The 21,627-nt window shown below is 40.5% G+C and overlaps 1 protein-coding gene across 3 annotated transcripts; it reads right to left on the bottom strand.

The window, feature by feature from the left end:
• Window positions 1-736: 736 nt before the first annotated feature.
• DCAF7 (DDB1 and CUL4 associated factor 7) lies at window positions 737-21,575 on the bottom strand. Of its 3 annotated transcripts, XR_012651711.1 has the most exons (11): window positions 21,131-21,575; window positions 14,080-14,238; window positions 13,558-13,669; window positions 12,371-12,489; window positions 11,541-11,750; window positions 10,869-10,986; window positions 10,107-10,336; window positions 2,150-2,283; window positions 1,618-1,811; window positions 1,128-1,224; window positions 737-768 (listed from the first exon to the last, which is right to left on the bottom strand). XR_012651711.1 is itself a non-coding variant. In XM_075036255.1 (7 exons), the coding sequence occupies exons 1-7, from the start codon at window positions 21,266-21,268 to the stop codon at window positions 10,164-10,166; spliced, it is 1,029 nt and encodes a 342-aa protein (XP_074892356.1). In that variant the 5' UTR covers window positions 21,269-21,575; the 3' UTR covers window positions 3,823-10,163. The 3 variants fall into 3 exon arrangements, 1 of the variants encoding a protein (XP_074892356.1); XR_012651710.1 differs by lacking the exon at window positions 737-768 and having other exon boundaries at window positions 1,028-1,224; XM_075036255.1 differs by lacking the exons at window positions 737-768; window positions 1,128-1,224; window positions 1,618-1,811; window positions 2,150-2,283 and having other exon boundaries at window positions 3,823-10,336.
• Window positions 21,576-21,627: the final 52 nt, after the last annotated feature.

The following is a 21,627-nucleotide window of genomic DNA, read 5'->3' as shown; positions in this document are numbered from 1 at the left end:
TCTTCCTGGTAGTCTTTTTTGCCCCTGTTCCAATTTGAATTCCTCTCTCTTGTTTGACAGCATCATTATTGCTTTTGGACCAACTTTTCTACATGCTTTTTCACAGCTTCATGGTGGCTCACCACCATCCTTTATCAAATACTAAACCACAACTTCCTTTCCTCACTAATTTCCAAGAAGTGAAAAACCTCATAGCATCCTTCACAAATTTCTCCTCGTCTGTAAATTAACAGCCTTGCAGTTTCTGCTGCTACATTTCATCTCATCTCTATTTCTCACTCTTCAAAGTCATTGATTCTCTAGTTCCCTCATATTATTGAAGCCTCCCACTTTTGTTCATCACCAAATTTAATTATCATGCTCGCTTTTTGTGCCAAGGTCATTATAAAAAGGCTTTAGTGAGATTACTCTTGGGACCAGAACTGGAGAAATTCTGTATTAATTCCCTACCGCACCAGCCCTGATGTCAAAACACTCCACTGCCACCTTACCATTTGGTATTTTTGTCTGTCTTCCAGTTCTTACATGTTTGCACATAAAATTTTCAGTTAACAGAAGTCCTGTTAAATGAGACCTAAATGCATGTCCTTCATGTAGAAACTTGGTTTACTTAAGTCCAAAAGATGTTAGACAAACTAGTCACAGCTTGTGACAGTGAGCCAGGAGTTCCCAGCAGATGGTAGGAGGCAGCCACCCTGGTAAAACTCGTTCTTTCCATCTCCAACTGCCCAGGATGTCTGGATTTCACTGAAGCTTTTTTCCCCGCCTCTGTCAAATTGAAAACAGAATGATTTGTCCTTAACAGTTCATCACTTCACCCACCTATCAAGCCTAATTTCTAAACCAGCAATTTTTATGTGCCAATTTGTGGTTCTATTCTCATTTTACAGACATTATCACAACACTACCTATATGAAAGTGCCATTAGGCCTTTTTTTTTGACCACTATAGCCCTCCCTTGCTCCCCACCCCCACCCAGCTGGTACACCCTCCCTGAACTGGAATCAAAGTTTCTATCAAAATCAGCACCCCTTTTGAATAACTTGAGAAAAAACAAGTAATTCCTTTTTCACCTTTACTTAACGCTACACTACTTTTGTGCATAAGAATCACGTTATTTATTTTACCAATAACGCTATGGTACAAACTGATATTCTGTGGTTTTCCACCCAGATTGCCCACATCCTTTCAAAGCTATGGCTTTCCAAAAGAGAAGCTTCATTCCTGTAAACAGCAACAACAAAACATACTTAATTCTTCAACTTAAAGCTATTCAGATTGTTTGAGGTCATTTAATGTAAAATCATCAGTAAAGATATTCACCGAGATTCTTCAGGAGCTACTATGTTTATAGTTAGCCCATTTGTTTTAAAGGAACTTTATAGAGACCTAATTGTTTAATGCTGTCACGCAGCGTGAAGTAAGAAAAGGAAATGTAATCCCTATTTTAGGGATTAAAGGGCATTGCACAGAAAGCCACTGACTTGTTAAAAGTTACACAGGAAGTCTGGAGTAGACCTTTGGGATTTAAGTCCTGGCATCTTTTCCCAGTCTCTTAATCACTATGCCATCATCTTATTTTCTATTTCGGTAGTATTTCCATGTTCTGAAGCATACCTGTCTCACTCAAAGAGCCTTTTCTCCTTGCTATCAGATGTACTATTTCTTCTTTTCTTCCTGTTTCCCTTCTTGTTTAGGTAGACACATCCTTCCTGGGGAGCTGAGCAGTCTCCAGGCTGAGCCTTGTCCCATGCCAAAACTTCCTTATTCTACATTTCAGGCTGCACAGCCAGAGACACTGAACAGGAACACTGAGAAGAAATAAAAATTGAAGGGGCGGAGGAGGAGAAACCCTGTAAATCTTCAAAGGATGCATGAAAGTGTTCTGCACTCTTTTCTGCAGATCTGAAAGAAGAGCAATCTCACTGATTCCAGGCAGTTCTGATTCTGCTAACGCTTTCTTGTTGTGTTCTCAGCTTTGAAAACAAAGTTAATGGAAAACTAACATTATCCAACTTCAGGACAGCGTGGCAGAAAATATATTGGGCAAACCTTACCTCACCTCCAGCAGAATACATCAACCACGTGAAACTCCTTAAAAGTACGCCTGGAGCAACCTATTCCCAGTCCCTGAAGAGCAGCTGCATACCTGTCCTATTCTGCTGTGTCCTATTCTGCAGGAGGGCTGTGCCTGTCCCACTGCTGACAGCACTCCAGTAGAGGGGGCTCTGAAGCTGTCTCGTTAAAAGAATCGGAGCCATTCTGCTTGTGGAATGGGCAAAACTAAAGAGAAAGAAGAGGAGGAAGGATGTGAAAAATATTATATGCTTTTAGATCATTACTTCCTTCTGAGCTGGCAGTCTGGACTGTTTATAGAGCAGTACTAATGAAAAAGCACAAGATTAAATGCTTGTTACAGTGTCAGGGCCTCAAATGATCGGAAACATCACTTTTTCTCTACACCTATGGGTAGTATCTTCTGTTACAGTGCAGGATTTCTTTCATTTTCAAGTATTTTCAAGCCACTTACTGATCAGTGATTAATTATGTGCTTTTCACTTATAACTGGTACGAGAGAAGTAGTAACTTTCCCAGGGTCGCAGAGCAAGCAAGTCAGCCCTGCCAGATGTCAGCTGTTCCTTAATACTTAGAAAAAGGCAGAGAACCTCTCCTTGTCTCTTTTTCTACCCATATTGCTCTACAGGACCTTATGGCACATGTTTTGCCACACTGACAGGCAGTCCGTTTCTCACATCATCTACTAGTTCCTGACTTTTTGCACTAGCAGCTCCAATTTGGAGAATTTGCTTTCTTTGACCAGAGTGGAAGTCGAGAAAGTTTCTTTAGGGAATTCCAAAGCACAGATCCAAGGAAAAAAAATCTAGGAGGATGTAAATACATTTCTAGGGTAAGAGACAAACAATTCTTAAAAGGAAAGCATCTTTTCCAAATATGGATTACTAGAACAAAGTCCATATATAGCTTAAAAACACCAGCATCTTTACAGGCAACTCTTTCCACTGTGGTCATGAAGCTTAATAAGCTTTTATTTCAAAGCCAGTACACAAAGAATTAGAGAGGAATGCAGTGTTGTCAGACAACAGTTTAGTTGATCTAAATACTGAAGTCATCAGTCTTGCTCACCAAGGTCTAAGGTAAAAAACAAATTTCTAAGTTCTGCCACCCTACTCTCCTCTAGGTCCTAGTTCCAGCAACAATGACACCAATGACTGAGCCTGTAAAGAAAACTCCCTTTAACAGAGGTCACCCATACACAGGAGAGACTTAGAAGCTAAGTGCCTAATTGCTTTGTCTTCAATTTGCCTGTATTCAAAAAGCCTTAGAGGCCAATTATTTGAACTGAAAAGAAAAAAAAAAATCCCTCTCCCCCTCATCTTAAAAAGCAAAAACATGCAGGCAGATAATTACCATTTGTTGTGCAGGGAACAAGCACTATGCAAAGAAGTTGGAAAACAAGCACTAACACCACTAGCATACAGGGACCACGCAGTCGGTTTGTTTTAAGACAGTAAATGCAGGCGTACGTCAAATATTAACCAAGTTCTGTTGTGACTAGGTTCCTAACAAAATAATTATTTGGAGTAACTTGCAACTTAGATTTGCTAGAATTATCTAGTTTGTTTGGGTATCGGTAGGATGAGAGACGAATACACTTCTCCGGTTTTGCAGAGACAAGGTAAAGCAATCACCCTCCCTTTTACAGCAATAAACTTCATGCAGGATACATGAAGCCTATTTGAAGTAGTTCCCTGCTCACCCCCACATGTACCAGTTTTTAACTCACCACACAGTGAACTGCAGTCAATCTACAAATGTTCCATTTTTATTACAAAGTATGAAAGGCAGAAAATACTGTACCTAATACACAGGAGGCTGAAACTTAGAAAGAAGGTTAAAAAATCTGAATAAAACTACATAGGAAGCAGGAAATAGCATAAAAGGATGCAACATTCCACTTTCAAGCGATTTCAGAAAATTGCCTTAAAATTTACATAGTTTCAACAATATGGTTCCATGACTAGGTGTTAAAATCCATTGTAACAAAACCTTTTGTATTTTCTCCATAAAAATAAAGGAATATAGGGACACTGCAGTTATCCATGTCAACAACATATGTCTGTTGAATAGCAGGATACTAGGATTCCTCTAGGACAGTATAGTTAGCGAAGTTGCAAATCTCAGTACGGAAGGTGGAGAAAAGAAGGACAGAAGTAAAACTACTATTGCTTTAACATATTTTAGTGAGAACAAGAAGTCAGGAATCTCATATGGATGTTTGTACAATCATGCTACAAAGATTACACCTTCAGGAAATTACCACAACGGGACTGTGAATGGGAAGAGCAGAAGGGAAAACACACATAAAAGTAAACATCTCCTACTTGACTATTGGTAACAAAAATGCTTCGGCGCAACAGATTTAAATTACATTTTACACTGCTAGCAACCCAAGTTTAAAAAAAAACGTTCCTTTTAAATAGTAGATTTCATATTTACCAGGTTGTCAAAAAAAAGCAACACATCGCTTCTCAGCTGTACTAGGACTCTTTCATTCACTGGTTCTTGCATTTCTGTCTTTGTTCAGATTCGACAGACCAATCCTCATCTCTAACAGAGGAGACTCGAGTTGCACGTCTTGCAAACAGGAAAGCAAACTCCAAGGGATGAGAGCTGGAATACAGGCTTACAGCTACTCATGGCCACAGTATTTTTTTCAGGAAATAGCTTATTTCTTAATTTTGTTGGATTTTCTGAAAAGAAATAAACTTGATGGAAGCCACACAGATAATTTTTATTTTATTTCTATGATTATGGAAATTCTAGCTTGGTAGTGAGTATCAGAGGCTGCATGACAGGCCACTGAGATACTTGGCAGACAAAGTTATCATCTGACATCAGGCAGCAGCAAGCAAGTCTCACAACTGCCTTTGCCTCTGGAGTCTGCCATGAATCACTAGATAAGCATTCAGTGACTGGTATTTAGTTGCATTTTTAATAACTGATTTTTAGTGCTGGTGAAAGGTGCTGATCAGAAGTTCTAGAGATCTCTTCCTAACAAAAAAAAAAAAAAAAAAAAAAGAGTCGGGGCATGCTGTACTCCTCTCAATATCCTTGAGAATGAGACATTTCTGACTCTTCTCGGGTAAGCAGGGGGAAATACAGCTGCATCTCTAAGTAAGCATAAGAAAGTGCTCTTTAAGTGCCACACAATTAATTCCCTGGATTCTCTGCAAAGATCGAGTGAAACAGGGACATAGTTGACAGTACCTTTTGCCCATTCCAGAACTGATTTTGGACACCTCATTTTAATGCCCACTCTACAATAAATACAGGCCTGCTCTGGAATATTGGTCTGACAGTAGAAATTAGGAAATATGTATCAGAGAATTTGTGTTAACTGACAGGATAACACACTCTGGATTTGAGGTGGTAGGACCATTTTGCTAACCAGCAGTGGGAAGACTAAACCCTTCAGTACTTTGATGGAACTGTAACTGTGCAATCTATTGATCCAAGAGCTTACCCTTGCTGCCATTCATCCTTTCCAGTATGTCCTGGAAGAGTTAAAACACCACTAACATATGGAATTGACAAGTTCAAGAATTAAGGTTGTATGAATTTACAGACAGCAGCTGCATTTTTTCCATCACAAAAATAAGTTATCCAAAGAATCCAGCTACGTCTTTACACAACCAACCTGCCACTACTGCTATCATGTTCAGACGGTGGAAAAGAAGATTCCCAAACACCAAGTTCCTAAGCAAAGGGGACTCTCCGGGTGACAAGCAACACTACATTACTTGGGTTGGCCTTGCAAGATTGTGTCAGTCTCAGAATACAGAGCGTCAGTTTAACATTAACAGTATTATCAAGTGCTCACATTTTTGATGTTCAGTAGAAACAGATGAAGGTCCACTAGATACTGACAACCAGTTTAAGATTTCAGTGACTGTTGTATTTAACATTTTATACAAAACATAGACAAACGCCTACCATAAAAGGGCTGAGGAAAAGATGACTACCCTCCTAATCTTACCAAAAATATACTTGTTAAAGTGCCATCTGCAAGAGAACAAAACAGACACACTCAGCTTTCTTCATTTACATTTAAAACAAGCACAAGAGCATCTGCAAATTCCAATATATCGGACTCCTCCCCTCACCTAGTCTCTGGCAGGCAGTGATCTACAGTTGAGACTGATGCAGCTTTCTCATTGCAACACCAGGCAAAAATAGATCTTTTTACTATTATCCAGAACATTCAGGAGAGTAATTACAGCTAAGTTTTGAAAGGATCATTAACTTTGACTTATGAGAGGCAATGCCTCCCCCGTTAAGTACATTTCAAGGTTCCATAAGGAACAACCTGTATTATCAGTCTCCTTTCGTATCATTCTTTGAAACCACTGTTTTCTTTCTAAATAGATTGTCAAAGCACTCAAATCCTTGCCTTTTAAATCCCTGCATGCAGAAGTACAATTCCCATAGATGCAACCTACCATAGCCCATTTCATTTAGACAATTATCAGAGCTGGCATACTACATGATAATCTGACATCCAACTTGTTTTCTGTATGTTTTCACCTCACTAATGAGTTCTACACGATCAAGATCTCTTGGTTGAGAGCCAATATACTAGCAACAGGTTGTCCACATAATCGTAGGAATCTATGGAAAGCTTGGTTTAAACAGAAAGTAACAACTAAACAATAGCTTAGTATCTTGAATTAATTGACTGGAGAAGTGATACAGAACTAGTTAACTCAGAGAAAAATATTTTTGTCCCAGAATCAGTCTTGCCTGTACCAACAATAGCATGTGCTTTTCTGCTTTGCTAACCTCACTGATGCTCACTTTTCCCTTAATGTTACTTTATACTCAAGGGATACGAGGCATTTGAAAGCAGCTGCTCTGCATCCTCTGCTTGTGCAGTAAGCACAAAGTTATTGAAGTTGAATATCAAAGTATTTTTTTCATAAACTTTGGGAAAAAATAATGCTTATGGGGGCTTTACACCCAACATAATTGAATGTTAAGCAGGTGAAATATGATAAACTGTATCTTCTGATTCACAAGCTACAGTGACAAGTCTCAGGGTTTTATTTTATCTTGCAAATAAACTTGAACCAGCAAGTAGACTGTTAGCTCTCTGCCCCTGTGTCAGCAGGTGCTGGCAAAAGGGCATCAAAGTCTCTCACTTCCTTCTCTATATGGAAGTGCCATTTGCACTACAGAACATCTCACCCATGAGGATTTTCATGTCTTTTCAGTCATTAACCTTTAAAGCAACTTCTTTGAAAAGAAGCTATTTTAAGTAGCATTTCCCTGTTCCAAAACAGCCTCTAGTGATTTCAAATGTAATTTCATATGAAGAATGGCAATGGATTATGCCCAAAGCCGTATGTTGTAGACCCAGAAGGTACCCCAACTGACTGAACAAACAGGATATAGGCTTTATTTAGAATCCACCAGAGCCTACAAGATTCCTTCATTTGCCTGTGACGAGTTTGGAATGAGCATGCAATTCCACAAATGAACTTCAAGCACTTTTATGGATGGAAGGACTGACACTGGATCCTCTTCAGATTCACAACAGGATTGTTTTCCAAAAGTAGCAAAAGCTACCTGGCTATTCAGACTATTAGCCCCTTTATACATGCTCTCTTCTCATCATCTTAGTGTAACAGATCGTATTCCTCTAGGAATAAATTGCATTTGCCATTTAGCATAGCCTATGGAGTCTTCTAGTGACTTCACTTTCAACTAAATTATCTTATGCCTTTTTTTAAAGCACAATTCTACAGTTGCATTTTTAAGTTAAGCAACAGACACATTTCATCTTTTACTCATGCCATCTATACAAGCATGAGACTTTGAAGCATAAAGGGGACTACAAAAATTACTAATATTACAGGTAGTTCCCTCTTAGTAACACAGCATATTATGCCTACCGTTTGTAATTAAAACAGTACATGGCAAGCCTGTATACATATTTTACATGAGTATCTAAAGCTGTGAATGCCATTATATGCTTCTGCCAAGAAAATCCTAATTTTCACTTCAGTCTGCATAAGTATTTTCCAGTTTAAGATGAAGTGCTATTGTACAAAGTGATAACCTAATTGTTTGGCTAATGCTGTTCTGAAATCTAGATCAAATCTGTCTGTGGAACACACTACTCTCAGCACTGCTGCTAATAAGAAAACCGGACCTTCAAGTCAAGCTTTCTGTCAAATATCCCATAACTGAACACAGAACATCACTGACAAAACATGAGCTTGAACTGTGTTAAGAGTCTCTTGGTTCTCCGATATTAAAAGGGGTGATGGAATACAGCTCTCCCTAATGAATTCCTATCAAATTCACAAGGCAGTGCTTTTCTGAGCTCCATGTTGAGAAGCAGCCTGTAGAAGAGTATTTCTGTATGTCCAGAATGACAAAACTTTTCAAATTCTGTTCTGTATTTGACAGCGCTTTCAGCGTCAGCTTCACTGTTTCACAGCAATTGCTTTTCGCAACTTGCCTTTCCTGCATAAACTGACAAGATTCAACTTTTCCAGTGTCCTACTATTTATAATGCTGCCTCCAGTTGCAGGTGAATACTCATTAGGTGGAAAGACAATTTTGATAGTTTCTGACATTTACATCAAAACTCAGCTGGTATACCCTTACAGACCAGCTATGGTTGTCATGTCTTCATTGGAAGAGTACTGCAGAGCATTCATCCGAGTAGCTATGTTATCAACAAAGATTTTTATCTTGCCTAATCCACTCAGTTTTGATTGAAAAGTATTACTGTAGAGCAATCCACTATTCAAAACAGAAACAGAAGCCCTTGGGCACATCCCCAATAGATACGAGGATGACAAATGCCAAACCTTAGCCTCTGTGGCACAGTTTCTTTCCTTTTAAACCCATCATTGTGCATTACATTAGGGAATCATTTCTTTCAGAGAAACAGCTTTCATTTGGATAGCAGACCAGCCTTTCCAACTCATCTTGCTCATTCAACAAGACCTGACAGTACAAAGCAAATACATGTTGGAAAAAAGATTGCTTTGCACTCCTTTCAAGAACTCCCAGGAACACAGGCCAAACGCAAAGAACCTCCAACGTACAGGCTAACCACAAAAATCTTGCTCATATTATTTGCCAATCAAGCAAGCTACAAAGTGTGAAACCATTTTATTTTGGTTTAGATAGCAAGTCTTCCGAGGGGAAATCATTTGATTGGAAGTGTCAATCCCAAGTCCATTACAAATCACATTTTTTCAGGAGTTGTTTACCTCCTGGGAGCTTAAGTCATGCACGTATCTTCTTTCTGAAACCTATTACCATTCTGTTAGCTAACACAACTGCAGGATACACACAAATTCAGTTATAATTTAAAAATAAGGCCTACCACAGTAACAACTGCCTCTAGCATCAGAAAAGTGTAAAGAAATTGTGCAACAAGTACTTCACAGCACCAGAAAATTCTGCCAGGTAACCAGGTATAGAGAGCCAAGGCAACAGTTAATTGGCAGGCCTTTACTGCCAGGGAGCCTGCAGCATTATTGTGATTTGTATCAACGAATAGATCCTGCTTTGGGCATATGGAAGTGGATCACATATCAAAAGTAAGAATTAGGGAGAAAAACCTTACTCAATAGAAAGTTAGCCCAATATATAAAAAACATACAAATGTTTAAACAGTTTAGAGGCAGCAACAACAGGAATGATAAAGATTCCTGCCAAGGTGGCTGTTAACATCAATGTCTTTTTCCCCCACCTTGTTTTGCACCTGCATCTATTAAACTAGTTGATGTGCTGCCTCAGCTGGCTGACAAACACATGGACATATGCAGCAACTTAAAAGCCTGCAAGCTTATTAATACAGTCAACAAACAAATATACAGAACTTTAAGTGAGAAAAAAAAAAAAGAAAATCAGAACCCAGAAGGTCCAAGAGGCTCAGCACGTCTCTGCATTTTAGAGTCTTGGAGAGACAGGAGACACCTGCCATTGATTCTTGTAACAGTTTCTTGTAACAGCAGATGCAAAGCAACAACAGATACTGGCCACTTGACTTGTGTTGTTCTTACTTTAGAGGGGAGGGGAAATTATACAGCCCTGCCTCAATGTGGCATGAAGCAGTAATGTTACACTCTCAAAATCTCCAGGCAGTTGTTGTAGCAGATAGCTATCCAGTCTGGCTGAGTTGATGCCCACTGTACATTGTTGATTTCTCCCTCTGCTGTATAGGCCAAGATAGGGTCCTCAATGGCACGAGGCATTTGCTGGATATCCCAGATGAGAGCCTGATGGTCATCCGCTGCAAATGGAAGAGAAAAATCGAAGTAGAATCAAAGTATAATGAGATGTCCGTGCATGACTACTAACAGGCATATAGTCCAAGAAGCTATATAGGATATGGCTGTTGCAGTCCTCATGGGTATTCAAGCCAGAGATGCAATGATACAACTACGCTACAAAAAAATAAGCTTGAATCATTATACATTATCCAGGACAGAGTTGAAAACCAAATGGTCAGTAGATTGAAACTGAAAACATTTAAACAGTAGATTGCAAAGAAATAAGGAGCATTAAACTAATAGAGCTCAGCCAAAGCAGATGCACAGTTTGGGCACTGAGCTCACTAATTCCACGCAATAAGCTCCAGTAGGTGTCCATTTCCATAAAAATTTTAGGGAAGTCTATTAATAAAGGGCTTCTAAACTGCAGGTATTCTTTAGCAAAAGGCAGGCAGAGATCCACATAAGCTTTTGGCAAGAGAGGATTTTGGAAATGCAGTCAGAGGCTCTTAGATTCACCGATGCAGCTGGATAGGGATGGATCACACTTACCTGCTGTACAAATGTGGCAGGAAGAATGAGGTGCCCAAGCAATTCCATTTACACATGCTCTGTGGTTGTTTAACCTAGCAACAGGCGTGCAGGGAACTCTGACATCTAGAATCACAACCTTCAGAAACAAAAAAACAACTAAATTAATAACCTGCATTTTTTTGTTTCTTCAGGAAACCAAATATTTTGGCAAGCAAACACTGTTCTCAAAGAATAGCTTCTAGCTGGTTAGTGTTTCCCAAAAGGAGTCAGACCCCACAGGGAAGGCTTGTGAGTTATGCAACAAGGGCAAACAAATTATGCTTCTCTGAAGTGGCACAAGTGGCAAACTAAGATACGCTGTCTCGTACACTGAACTGAGAAAGAATAAGGTGATTAAAACACTGGCAGTTAAGATTTTGTGAAAACTATTGCCCAACTGGCTCACAGACCCTTCTCATAAACCAGGTGAAATACATACGAGCCATAGAAATCTTCAAGTTTATAATGCCAAAGTTACTTCTTTAACTCCTACTGAAGTTAGTGCCCTAACAATTGGTCCTTAATCATACTCCAGTTCAGATACTGACACTGCCCTCTTACTTTAAAGAACTGACTGCTAATTAGTACCAAGCCACCTCCCCCAAAAAATCACAACCACTAGCACCTACAGAAGATGAGCTGCTGCCTTACCTCCATGCCATCCATGGCCATTGTAGCAAGATAGTTGGGATCCTGCTTATTCCAGCAGAGACGCAGCAGTGGATGGTGCTGTGGGTCCTCATAAATTATGGTGCTGTGTTCCAGATGACGGAGATCGAACATCCTCACTGAGCCATCTGCACCAACTGAAGCAAACATATCTCTCCCACCACCTGCACGGCTAAATGCTATGTCATACACCTGCTCAGAAACAGGAGAGAGAAAAACACAACCTTAGATCTAGAGAGCATACTGCCTCCTAATTTGCAGTAAAATGGACTTTACATATGGATAGCAGATCCAGTTGTGACATATTCTGTTAAATACTTGATGTTGCTAGCAAGTTTTTAGTTATTACACTTCCCAAAATGAGGGGACGAAACTTAAAGAGTTATGTCATTATAGGGTCATTCACTGAAACTAAGTATATCCATTTCCCAGACTCAGATTTTTTATATTAATTGCTGAAAAGTAATATTATGTTAAAATGAAAGAATCTTCAGGTTGTTTATTACCATTGATATGCAGTTGATTTCAATTTCAGTTTGACATTTTACCTCATTTTTCTAAAATATTCCGGAGCATAATCTAGTAAAACAAGCATAGTCTCAAGTCGAGATTGTATGATGAGTAAACAGAGCAGTTTTGATAGCCAATCGTGTAGTTTTAGTTTGGTACTCAAAACTATATATCTTAATCTTGGATAAGTTATCTTTTCAGATCATTAGATTTTTCAAGAAAAAGGGGGAAAACAGAAAAGTTCTGTTCCTTTTCTACTGCTTAAAAAACATGCAATGTAAACAATCAAAAAAAGCCATCACCTCTTTGTCATGTGCAATAAGCTGGGTCTTCACGTGGCCAGAGACCAGATTTACTCTTCCAAGAACCTGTCCTGTCTCCAGACCCCAAATAGTGCAGGTTGTGTCAATACTAGAGGTACCTGAAACAAAAACACTTCTATTAGCAAAATTAATATTCTCACAAATTATTTAATCACTTACTGGATTCACGTAATATCCTCCAACATCTACAGATCAAAATAGCTGCAAGAACAGCATACAATTAAAATCAAGAATGTCAAACAGCTAACAGTCTACCATGCATTTAAATGACCCAAACCTTTTAGCTGCAGAAATAGTCTTCCACACAGGAATAAAGTGTAAATAGCTCATGTCTACTTCAATCTATTCAGAAGCCTGATGCAACTCTGAGATGAGCTTTCGTATCTTTTAAGTCTCATGCGCATGTCAAAACCAAAATTCAATCATAGTGTTGCGATAGCGTACTATTATTAATTGACTGTTTCTGTGGACTGAAGGTGGGGCTAGCAGTAAAGCTCTTAAGAGATGAGAGATGCAACACACAAAAAATAAATCATGTAGTAAATAATTACTAAGACATATTATCACTGTTAATCTCTGGGCAAATCCCCCTGACATAAATGGCTGTACTCTTCTGGGAAACAAACCTCTGCTGGATCAGTCATCTTGGATTCACAGTTTGTCCTGTAGGCTATAATTAAACCTTCAGCATTCAGCCCCCTCCTCCAACTGAATTAAGGGCTCCTGGCTTTACTCCTGCTGCTGAAATGGCTTCACAAAAGACAAAGCTTGGTACATAGTTTTCTATCCACTCCAGAACACACTGAAATAAGTCACAGGAGTTCACGTACATCATTACTTAGCACTACAACAACAGCTCACCAGCCCTGAAGACAGAGACTCCCTATCTGCAAATAGGGAACATCCCTAGACTTAAGTGACCCATTCTGTACTGGACAGGTCACCTTTCAATACAAAAAAGTCTACACGAGCTGCTCATTTTATTTTTACGTTTAACCTAAGACAATGGCAGTTTCTAAGATGTAGAAGTTTGTCCACTAGTTAGTTACCAAATTAACCAGTGGACGTGCAATGACACAGCAGTCAGTCACAGCCTGGACTTCACAAAACTAAATTCAAAAGCATGTCTTTCCCATGCTGAAAATGCAGCATTTTGTCATTCTCACCTAGAAGGTAAGGATCCACTTCATTCCAGTCAAATGATGTCAGTGGAGCACAGAAATCAGAGTTCTTGTTATTGTTCAGCAAACACTCCAGACGGGTCTCTGTTTCACCCACCTTTAGAAAAAGTAAAACATCTGACTTGAATAGCAACATCACATGACTTGTTCCACTTGCACTTCCAAAACATAAGGTGTTAATCCCGCATCTCTTTCTTCTCAGCTTTACATCCTAAAGCTCTAGAAAACAGTCACCATCTCTATCTTCAATAAGGTGATTTAAACAGCAACTACCATGATAATTCTGCTTCTCCTATAGTCTTCACAATTAAGTCCCATTATTGCAGTTAAGTGTAATTAAGTGCTCTGACTTGATTTTATGTCTTAACCTCCACACTGTAGCAAGGACAAGACACCCTGAAAGGAAAACAACTAACTTCAAAAAAATCTGGTCTAGAGGGAAAATGAGATCAGTATGCAGCATAATTAATATCACGGTTCATCTTTTTCTAGGGAGGATTTACTCACTCTCCACACTCGCAGATAGTCACCACTGGTGGCCAACAGGTCTGGATATACTCCCTTGGTGTCTGGGATCCACATAAGCTTTGTGGTAGGGTAGGGGTGATCAAATGTATTCCTGCAAATGAATTCTGAGCTCTCTTCATCCAAACCAACAAGCTGCACCTGTAAGAAGCCATTTTTAAAAGAAAGCATTTTATCAAAATACTAATTTGTAATTACAGCATTAAGACTAAGTGTGTTTCAGAAGGACACCTTCTGTAACCCCAAGGACAATATAAAAGGACCATCATGTCAGTAGAATGAGAAATCATTAAAGCTTTGTTTCCTAGCTGGGGCATGTAAGCAAAGTGAAGTATACATAATCACCAACATGCTTTACTTTGAAGAGATGATCTCAAATGAATCGAAATCCAATCCTAAAGGATTAAAGACCACCCTTCTCTTTTCCACATTGCAAAGCCTAGTTTAAATCACAGACTTAAACTGCACAAACATTATTCCAACTCATCTTTAACTGAACTGATGTTGACAATGTCGTCTTCAGAGAGCAGGACAAGCTGTAGTTTGCATGACAACCACCCACAATTAAAATCCGTATCATGGAATTCTTGGCCATAACCCTGCAGATTGTGACAGATCATGTCAGCTAGCTATCAAGCTGTTTTCAGCATCACATTACCTAAAATGTTCTGTCACAACTGCACAAAATTAAGATACACATTAATCACATCAGAGTCAGAACGCAAAATAGAATTGAAACTTAAAAATAAAAGAATTGGGAAGCTAAAATATTTACATATTTATTCAAATGTTTTGTGTGAAAAGAACCAAGAAAGCAGGTCTGCTGAAAGACTCTAGGCAACTGAATTCCAAATTAGTTTTTTTGCACGGTCATGTGACAGTGGGAAGTGCTAACTTGCCCAGTTGTAAGAGTGATGCCAGACAGAGCAAACAAGAAACTATCTCCACATAGCTTGGTCATGACAACACCTGAAGTAATACATGAAGTCCCAGACATTATGTTATTAGAAAAATATTGACATGTCAGAAAGTGTTCAGAGAACAATATGGTGCTGGGAGGATACGTTTAACCTAGCAATGACTACAAGACCTAAACAGGATGAAAGCCCCACTGTGTTAAATGCTGTTCAAACACAAACATTAAGGGGACAACTGACAACAATTAGTTTGTAAGCTGCTCACGGTAGGAACTTCCTAGAACTTTCCACACAGCAGCTTCCTCCTGGAAACAGTGGCTTAATTGACTTTTTCTAAGATGTTTATCTGGAAAAATCCTAAATATTCTGGGATAAGCAATTTGATTAATAAACTACACATTTAAACCAGGATCAGAAATCTACCATATTTTTTTCCACATAACAGAAACCAACAAATGGTTCAGTGGATCTTAAACTACAACGTTAGCACTTATCAGCCCATTTAGAGATGCTCTTAACAAATGCACACCTTGCCCCCTGCCACAATGAGAAGATCCATCCTTTTCATCCCATAACAAACCCTAAAAGACATATTCAAGTATGCTTCTAAAAACTGTGTATTTGTCTGCCTTGCACTCTCTCTATTACAGCTACTCATTATACTTTGCACTCTAGTATGAATCAGTCAAGAATCTCCGAGTCTTCTGAAGTGATTGACAAATAGCTTTCTAACTCCTTTAGGGATCAGAAATACTAAGCGGATTTCACAAAGGAAGCAAATTGTCCTTGGTGATAGAAAATCTTGTGGCAAGGTCAGGATCAGAAGACAAATGACCTCTAATCATTTCTTCTCCTTTGCTTATACTGTTTTCAGCTCAATATGAGTGTATTAAGCCTATACAAAGCAATCAACATACTCATAACCAGAAGCAAATCTCAAACAGCAGAGGACCCACTTTCATTGGTGTGAATTTATATATTCCTGCACCACATATTCATGTTTAACCCCTCCTTGGATCTGAAGAAAAAGGAATGACTGTGTAGCAACCCAGTATCTTCATGATCTCTGACATTTTTAGGTGCAGGCCAGGTTAGAGAACAAAAATTTCATTAGCAACACTAGAGCTCCTGGCAACTGCTGAAGATCAGGTGTCTGACACTGATTGTCAGATCTGGCAGCAGCCTGTGGTAACTCTGAGCAGGAGGCATCGGTCTGCCCGGAGAAAGGAGCAGAAGCAGAAAATATTGCTCCAGAAGCTCTATTCTTTCCTAGTTCAGCATATTCAAAAGTATGACTCTTCTCTTCAGACTTGATCACATACAGTGATTACAGAATCCCTCTATTCATCCTCTTGTCCAGGCTGAACAAGAGGAGATGGAACAATAGAATTATTTTCAGGATGCTGATTATATTAGACCCCTATCTCTCCCTCCTGCACATGAAGCAAGATTTGCTGCTGCCAGCTACTGCATGAAGGACTGCCTGAAGTCCAGCCCAAGTAATGCTTGAGGTGATGCTAACAGGAAAGTAACTGTCAGTCTGGATGCAATTTGAACCATTATTCATCTACCTGTAATTCATTCCAGTGGGAAAATAAGGACCAGTGTGTTCGATCTCCATCAGTTTTGCAATTATGCTATGACAGTAGGTAGGAGTGCTAAATAATTATTTGTTTCTCCAATACATCAAGATATGCTAAAATTGGATGTGGATTTTCCTATCATAATCCAAGCCTTTGTCAACATAAAGCTTAATTGCAACAGTGCATTTGAGTAAAGAAGTGCCTTTAATCCGCATTCCTTAACTTCTAAAAAAAATTGCATCTCTCTTCAACATGATCCAAAAGAATCAGACACAGAATTAAACAATGCAGAATTTGGTAACAGCTTACTACTTTTTCTTGCATGGTTTGAGGAATAGTGAACTAAGTTTACAGTACTTTTTTAAAAAAAACCACCACCCAACACTATATCCCTTTAATCTAATTAGTAACTACCAAGAACAACATTTCACAATTATATTAGGGTCATGTACACTCAGAAAGATCTCACTGCACCAATTAATCTTCAACATGCAATCAATTTTTCTTTGCAACTCTAAACCTTACAGAAAAAATGACCCTTCAGTAAAACAAGCACCCTGAATGCTCTCTGATTCAAGGCACTGTTCCGGAGAAGGTGGCAACCTGGGAAAGCACATGGGCATAACCTGTCAGTCTGCTCCAGAGGTGGGAGCGAGCAGTGTACAGCACCACCCTCTACGGTTTTCTAAACTGGACTCCAGTTTTGTCTTGCAGATAGATCCCAAAATCAGCCTTTCCTGACATTTTCCACAGATTGTTCCTGATTCATGAAGCCATAGTCAGGAGCCTGCAGAACAGCGTTAACAGTGAGATTTACAAACACCTCTGTTCCCTCCCATTAGGCCAGTGATCCATAAGATATTATAAAGGCTGACAGTAATTTCCTAATCCAAGAAGTTCAGGAAACACTACCTTAAATAATTTTAGTTCTTCCAACTGGAGCAACTCATCTCTCTTCTTGTACCAGTGATTTGATCAGCAAAGGTGTACAAGCTGAAACAAAACTCCTTTGGGGTTCGAACAGTTCTTGGCAACTGGCTTTCTGGTATGCTATACAGCGTGTTAGTGCGGGGGTTGACAGAGGTTAGAAGAGTTTGGGAATTGGGAATAGCAGTAAATTAGGGTTTGGCAGTCAATAGATTTGAGTTCCCCATGAAACAGAGGTGTAAACAGCTATTATATATATGTAACCCATAAGTACTTCAAGCTTGGATAATTACTACAGAAATAGAAAAATCAGAGACAAACCAGACAAGAATCTCTCCTCTTTCTTTCACCGTAATTCCCTCAGTGAGCGCTTCTGCTGCAGCAAACACTTGGTGCATTAAGTCTTTTTAAAAGCACCTTTTTAAAAGAAACCCTAAACCAGAAGAGCAATAAGGAAAAGGTATATCCACTTATTTGATTAAATTTTAAGCAAGCTAGAATTGCTATTCCAGACTATTTTTTTTTAGTTTATTAAGGGTAAGGAAGAAAGCCAGTTATTTGGAACAAACCATTGCAACATCAGGAACAGATCTGTTGTTTGGAGCTTGTCAAAAACCTCTAAAGATTATGAGTGCAAAGAGAAAGTTGAAATGAAAATGAGTTTTCATTATTCTTTTAATTAGTGCCAACTGTACCTATCAGTGCATTTTGATGTCAGAAGCTGGCAATATAAAACAAGTCAACTGTGAAGGGCAAATTATGCAGGAGGACAAAGCTTTCACACATGCCCTGTAAAAATCTTAAATTTCTGCTTACCCCAGAAGTCAGGCTTATAAAACCAACTGCTCCAGACTCTTTGCAGTACAACGTTACGGACTACTTAAACAGGGCAACTTCAATACTTTCCCTTTGTTCCTTTAGTTATACCATTTACCTGGGCAGGCGCTGGAGCTGAAGTTTATAACTAGTGTGCACCTGTACAGTATCTGTCCAAGAGTTCCCAATCTAGAGCATGAAGCTGTTTCCTGAATGTTTCCATATCCTCTAAAAGATTCAGCAAAGCTGTGAGAGTCAGACACCATAAAGACAGTACAGATGAAACACCACTCCGAAGCTTGTTCTGGTCCCCAAAGTAAAGACGACAACATCAATGCTCTAAGCAATAACAACACTTGCAATTACCCAAGACAGCTCTCTGTTAGCTATCTTCCTACAGTGGAAGGCTGCACTGAAAGCACTACAAAGAGCACCAAACAAGAAAACCAAATGCACAAACACACACAAAAAATCACTCTTTGAAATATCAGAGACAAGCAAAACGTCTCAGCAAAGTGAAGGTTATATTTTGCTGCATTTATTGTACAAGTTTAATTTTTAATCATATATCATCTTTACTTCTGTATCAGCAGCATCCAGACTGGCATCTCATTCTCATACAGTTAGTTTCCAGCTCTGCACACCACATAGATCTCTGAGCATGTGGTGCTTACATGGACTGAAGTCAACAGAATAGTTATTTCTGAAGCACAGAGGTCAAGAGAAGCCCTGGGGAATATTTACAGACAGCAGTAATTTACATAGTCCCACACAATTTCTGTCTGCAACAACTGTGAGGGTAAAAGCTAGAAAAGAGAGTGGTTGACTCAACTGCTTTACACTTGAAGCCTGAACTGAAAAGTTGACCTGATCATGCTGTAGTCAAGAGCAACCCCAGGGAATGGTCCAAACTTGAGGAGGTAAAGGCAACATAAACGCATATGCCCTTATGTCCTGGTTTCAGCTGGTGTAGAGTTAATTTTCTTTCTAGTAGCTGGTATAGTGTTATGTTTTGGGTTCAGTATGAAAAGAATGTTGATAACACTCTGATGTTTTCAGTTCTTGCCAAGTAATGTTTGGACCAAGTCAAGGATTTTTCAGCTTCTCATGCCCAGCCAGCAAGAAGGCTGGAGGGGCACAAGAAGTTGGGAGGGGACACACAGCCAGGACAGCTGACCCAAACTGGCCAAAGGGGTATTCCATACCATGTCACACCATGCCCAGCATATAAACTGGGGGTAGTTGGCCTGGGGGGCGGGGCTCAGGAACTAACTGCGCACCAGTCAGTGGGTGGTGAGCAATTGCATTGTGCATCACTTGTTTTGTATATTCCAATTCTTTTATTATTACTGTCATTTTGTTGTTGTTGTTATTATCATTATTAGTTTCTTCCTTTCTGTTCTACTAGACTGTTCTTATCTCAACCCACAAGTTTTACCTTTTTTTTTTTTTCCCCCAATTCTCTCCCCCATCCCACTGGGTGGGGGGGAGCGAGTGACCACCTGTGTGGTGTTTAGTTACCAGCTGGGGTTAAACCATGACACCTTATTAACCAATTCTATCACTCCAACAAAAAACTGTTTGCAAGTTCATTATTTTAGCTTCTCAGAGTACATACTACAAAAACATTTTCAAGTTGGTCTTTAAACAAATGAAAAGTTTTCAAGCTCAGGGGCCTGCCTTTCCCCAGCAGTACTCCCAGAACCACAACAGCTCTCACCAGCATAAGGAGACAACTCATACACAGCCAACTCATACTGACTGAACCACAAAGTGCTCAGTAGAAGTACCATGTCAGGGACTGCTGCAAGTGCAGTAATTTAACCACTCTAAGAGATGTCACCCCTGCCTTACTGTCACCTCCTCTCATTCCATCCTTGCACAGAGCCCAATCCCCAACACCAACTTTGACATTATTCTCCACAACCTCCATTGAACAGCTTGACAAAGCTAAAAAGCACACATGCTATAAACACACAAAGCTGTATTTACAAAACCTTTAGTTTCATACAAATTTCATGATGCTCTATAGCTACGTCCATTTCCTCATCTCTCTTTTATTTATATGAATTCATTATACCAGACTAGCACATTAAAGTCTTTCAGAAATCACTGCACAAGTGTTTGGAGTGGTGAACATGTAGCCTTGTAATAGAGTGTAAGGTTCTCTGCTTATATTTGGCAAGGAAACACTGAAGATACAATCTCATGCCTCATTACACCCTTGCTCTCAGAAAAAAGTAAAGGTACTGAGGAATCAGTGAAAGTGGTTTATATACTCTGAAAAAAGTTATCACAGGGAAGCCCTCCACAGCAAGAAAGTATAACGAGAACTGCACAACACTTCTAACATAGCCTCCAACACCCTGTATATGCGCAAACTTTAGTCCTGGCCATAAACTTTCTTCCGTACCAAAAAAAAAAGCCAGGTATGCTCAAACTAGAGGACATTCCTGGCTGAGGAGCAGCCAGCAGCATCCCCCATGGCTCTTCCCACTCCCAGTCCCTCAGTCTCCCAGCAGCTGAGGACTCACAAGAAGGAAACCAGCCCGACCTAGGGCAGCACCCTGCACTTCAGGGGAACATCCGAAAGCTCTACACAGCTCCCAGTGCCGAGGGCAAGGCAGGAGGACTCCCTCCGGCCACACCAACCGCGGGGGTCGTGCCCGGGACTGGGGAGCCCCTTAAACCGCTGGGATGAAGAGGATCGGGCCCCTCCTCCCCCTCACTCTGCCCCGGCCCCACCGCTCGCTGCCGGTAGAGCCGGGCCCGGCCGCCGCCGCTCCCCACCTTGTTGTTATACTCCTCCACGAAGCTGCCCAGAGCCAGACGGAACCGCTTGTCCGGCCGGACGCTCCAGTTCATGGCATACACGGTCCAGGGCGCCTCATATTTGTAGATCTCCTTCCGCTTCCCGTGCAGCGACATGGCTCGGCCAAGGGGACCCCGGGTAGCGGCGGGGCTGAGGGGAGACAGTGGGCTTGGCCGAGGCGAGGAGGGGGGCGAGACCCGGGCTGGGCTCGGAGGAGAGCGATGGGCCCGACTGAAGGGAGCGGGATGGCGAAGCGGGCCGAGGGAGAGGAGGAGGGCGGCCAGCCGGGGCGCAGCGAGGCCGGAGAGGTGACGGGGAGCGGGGGAGGCCGCAGCACGGCACCGCGCCCCCAGGCCCGGCTCCAGACCCCGGCGGCAGCAGGAGCAGCGCGGAGGCCGTTTGGGATTCGGCCCCTCACACAACGGGAACGGAAGCCACGCGGGGAGCCCCGCCCGCTGGGTGCGGGTTGGCTATA

The sequence above is a fragment of the Buteo buteo genome, chromosome 9 (genome assembly GCF_964188355.1).
Source record: "Buteo buteo chromosome 9, bButBut1.hap1.1, whole genome shotgun sequence".
Lineage (NCBI taxonomy): Eukaryota > Metazoa > Chordata > Aves > Accipitriformes > Accipitridae > Buteo > Buteo buteo.
Note: the sequence above shows the minus strand (reverse complement) of the source record. Positions and strands in the feature narration are given on the sequence as shown.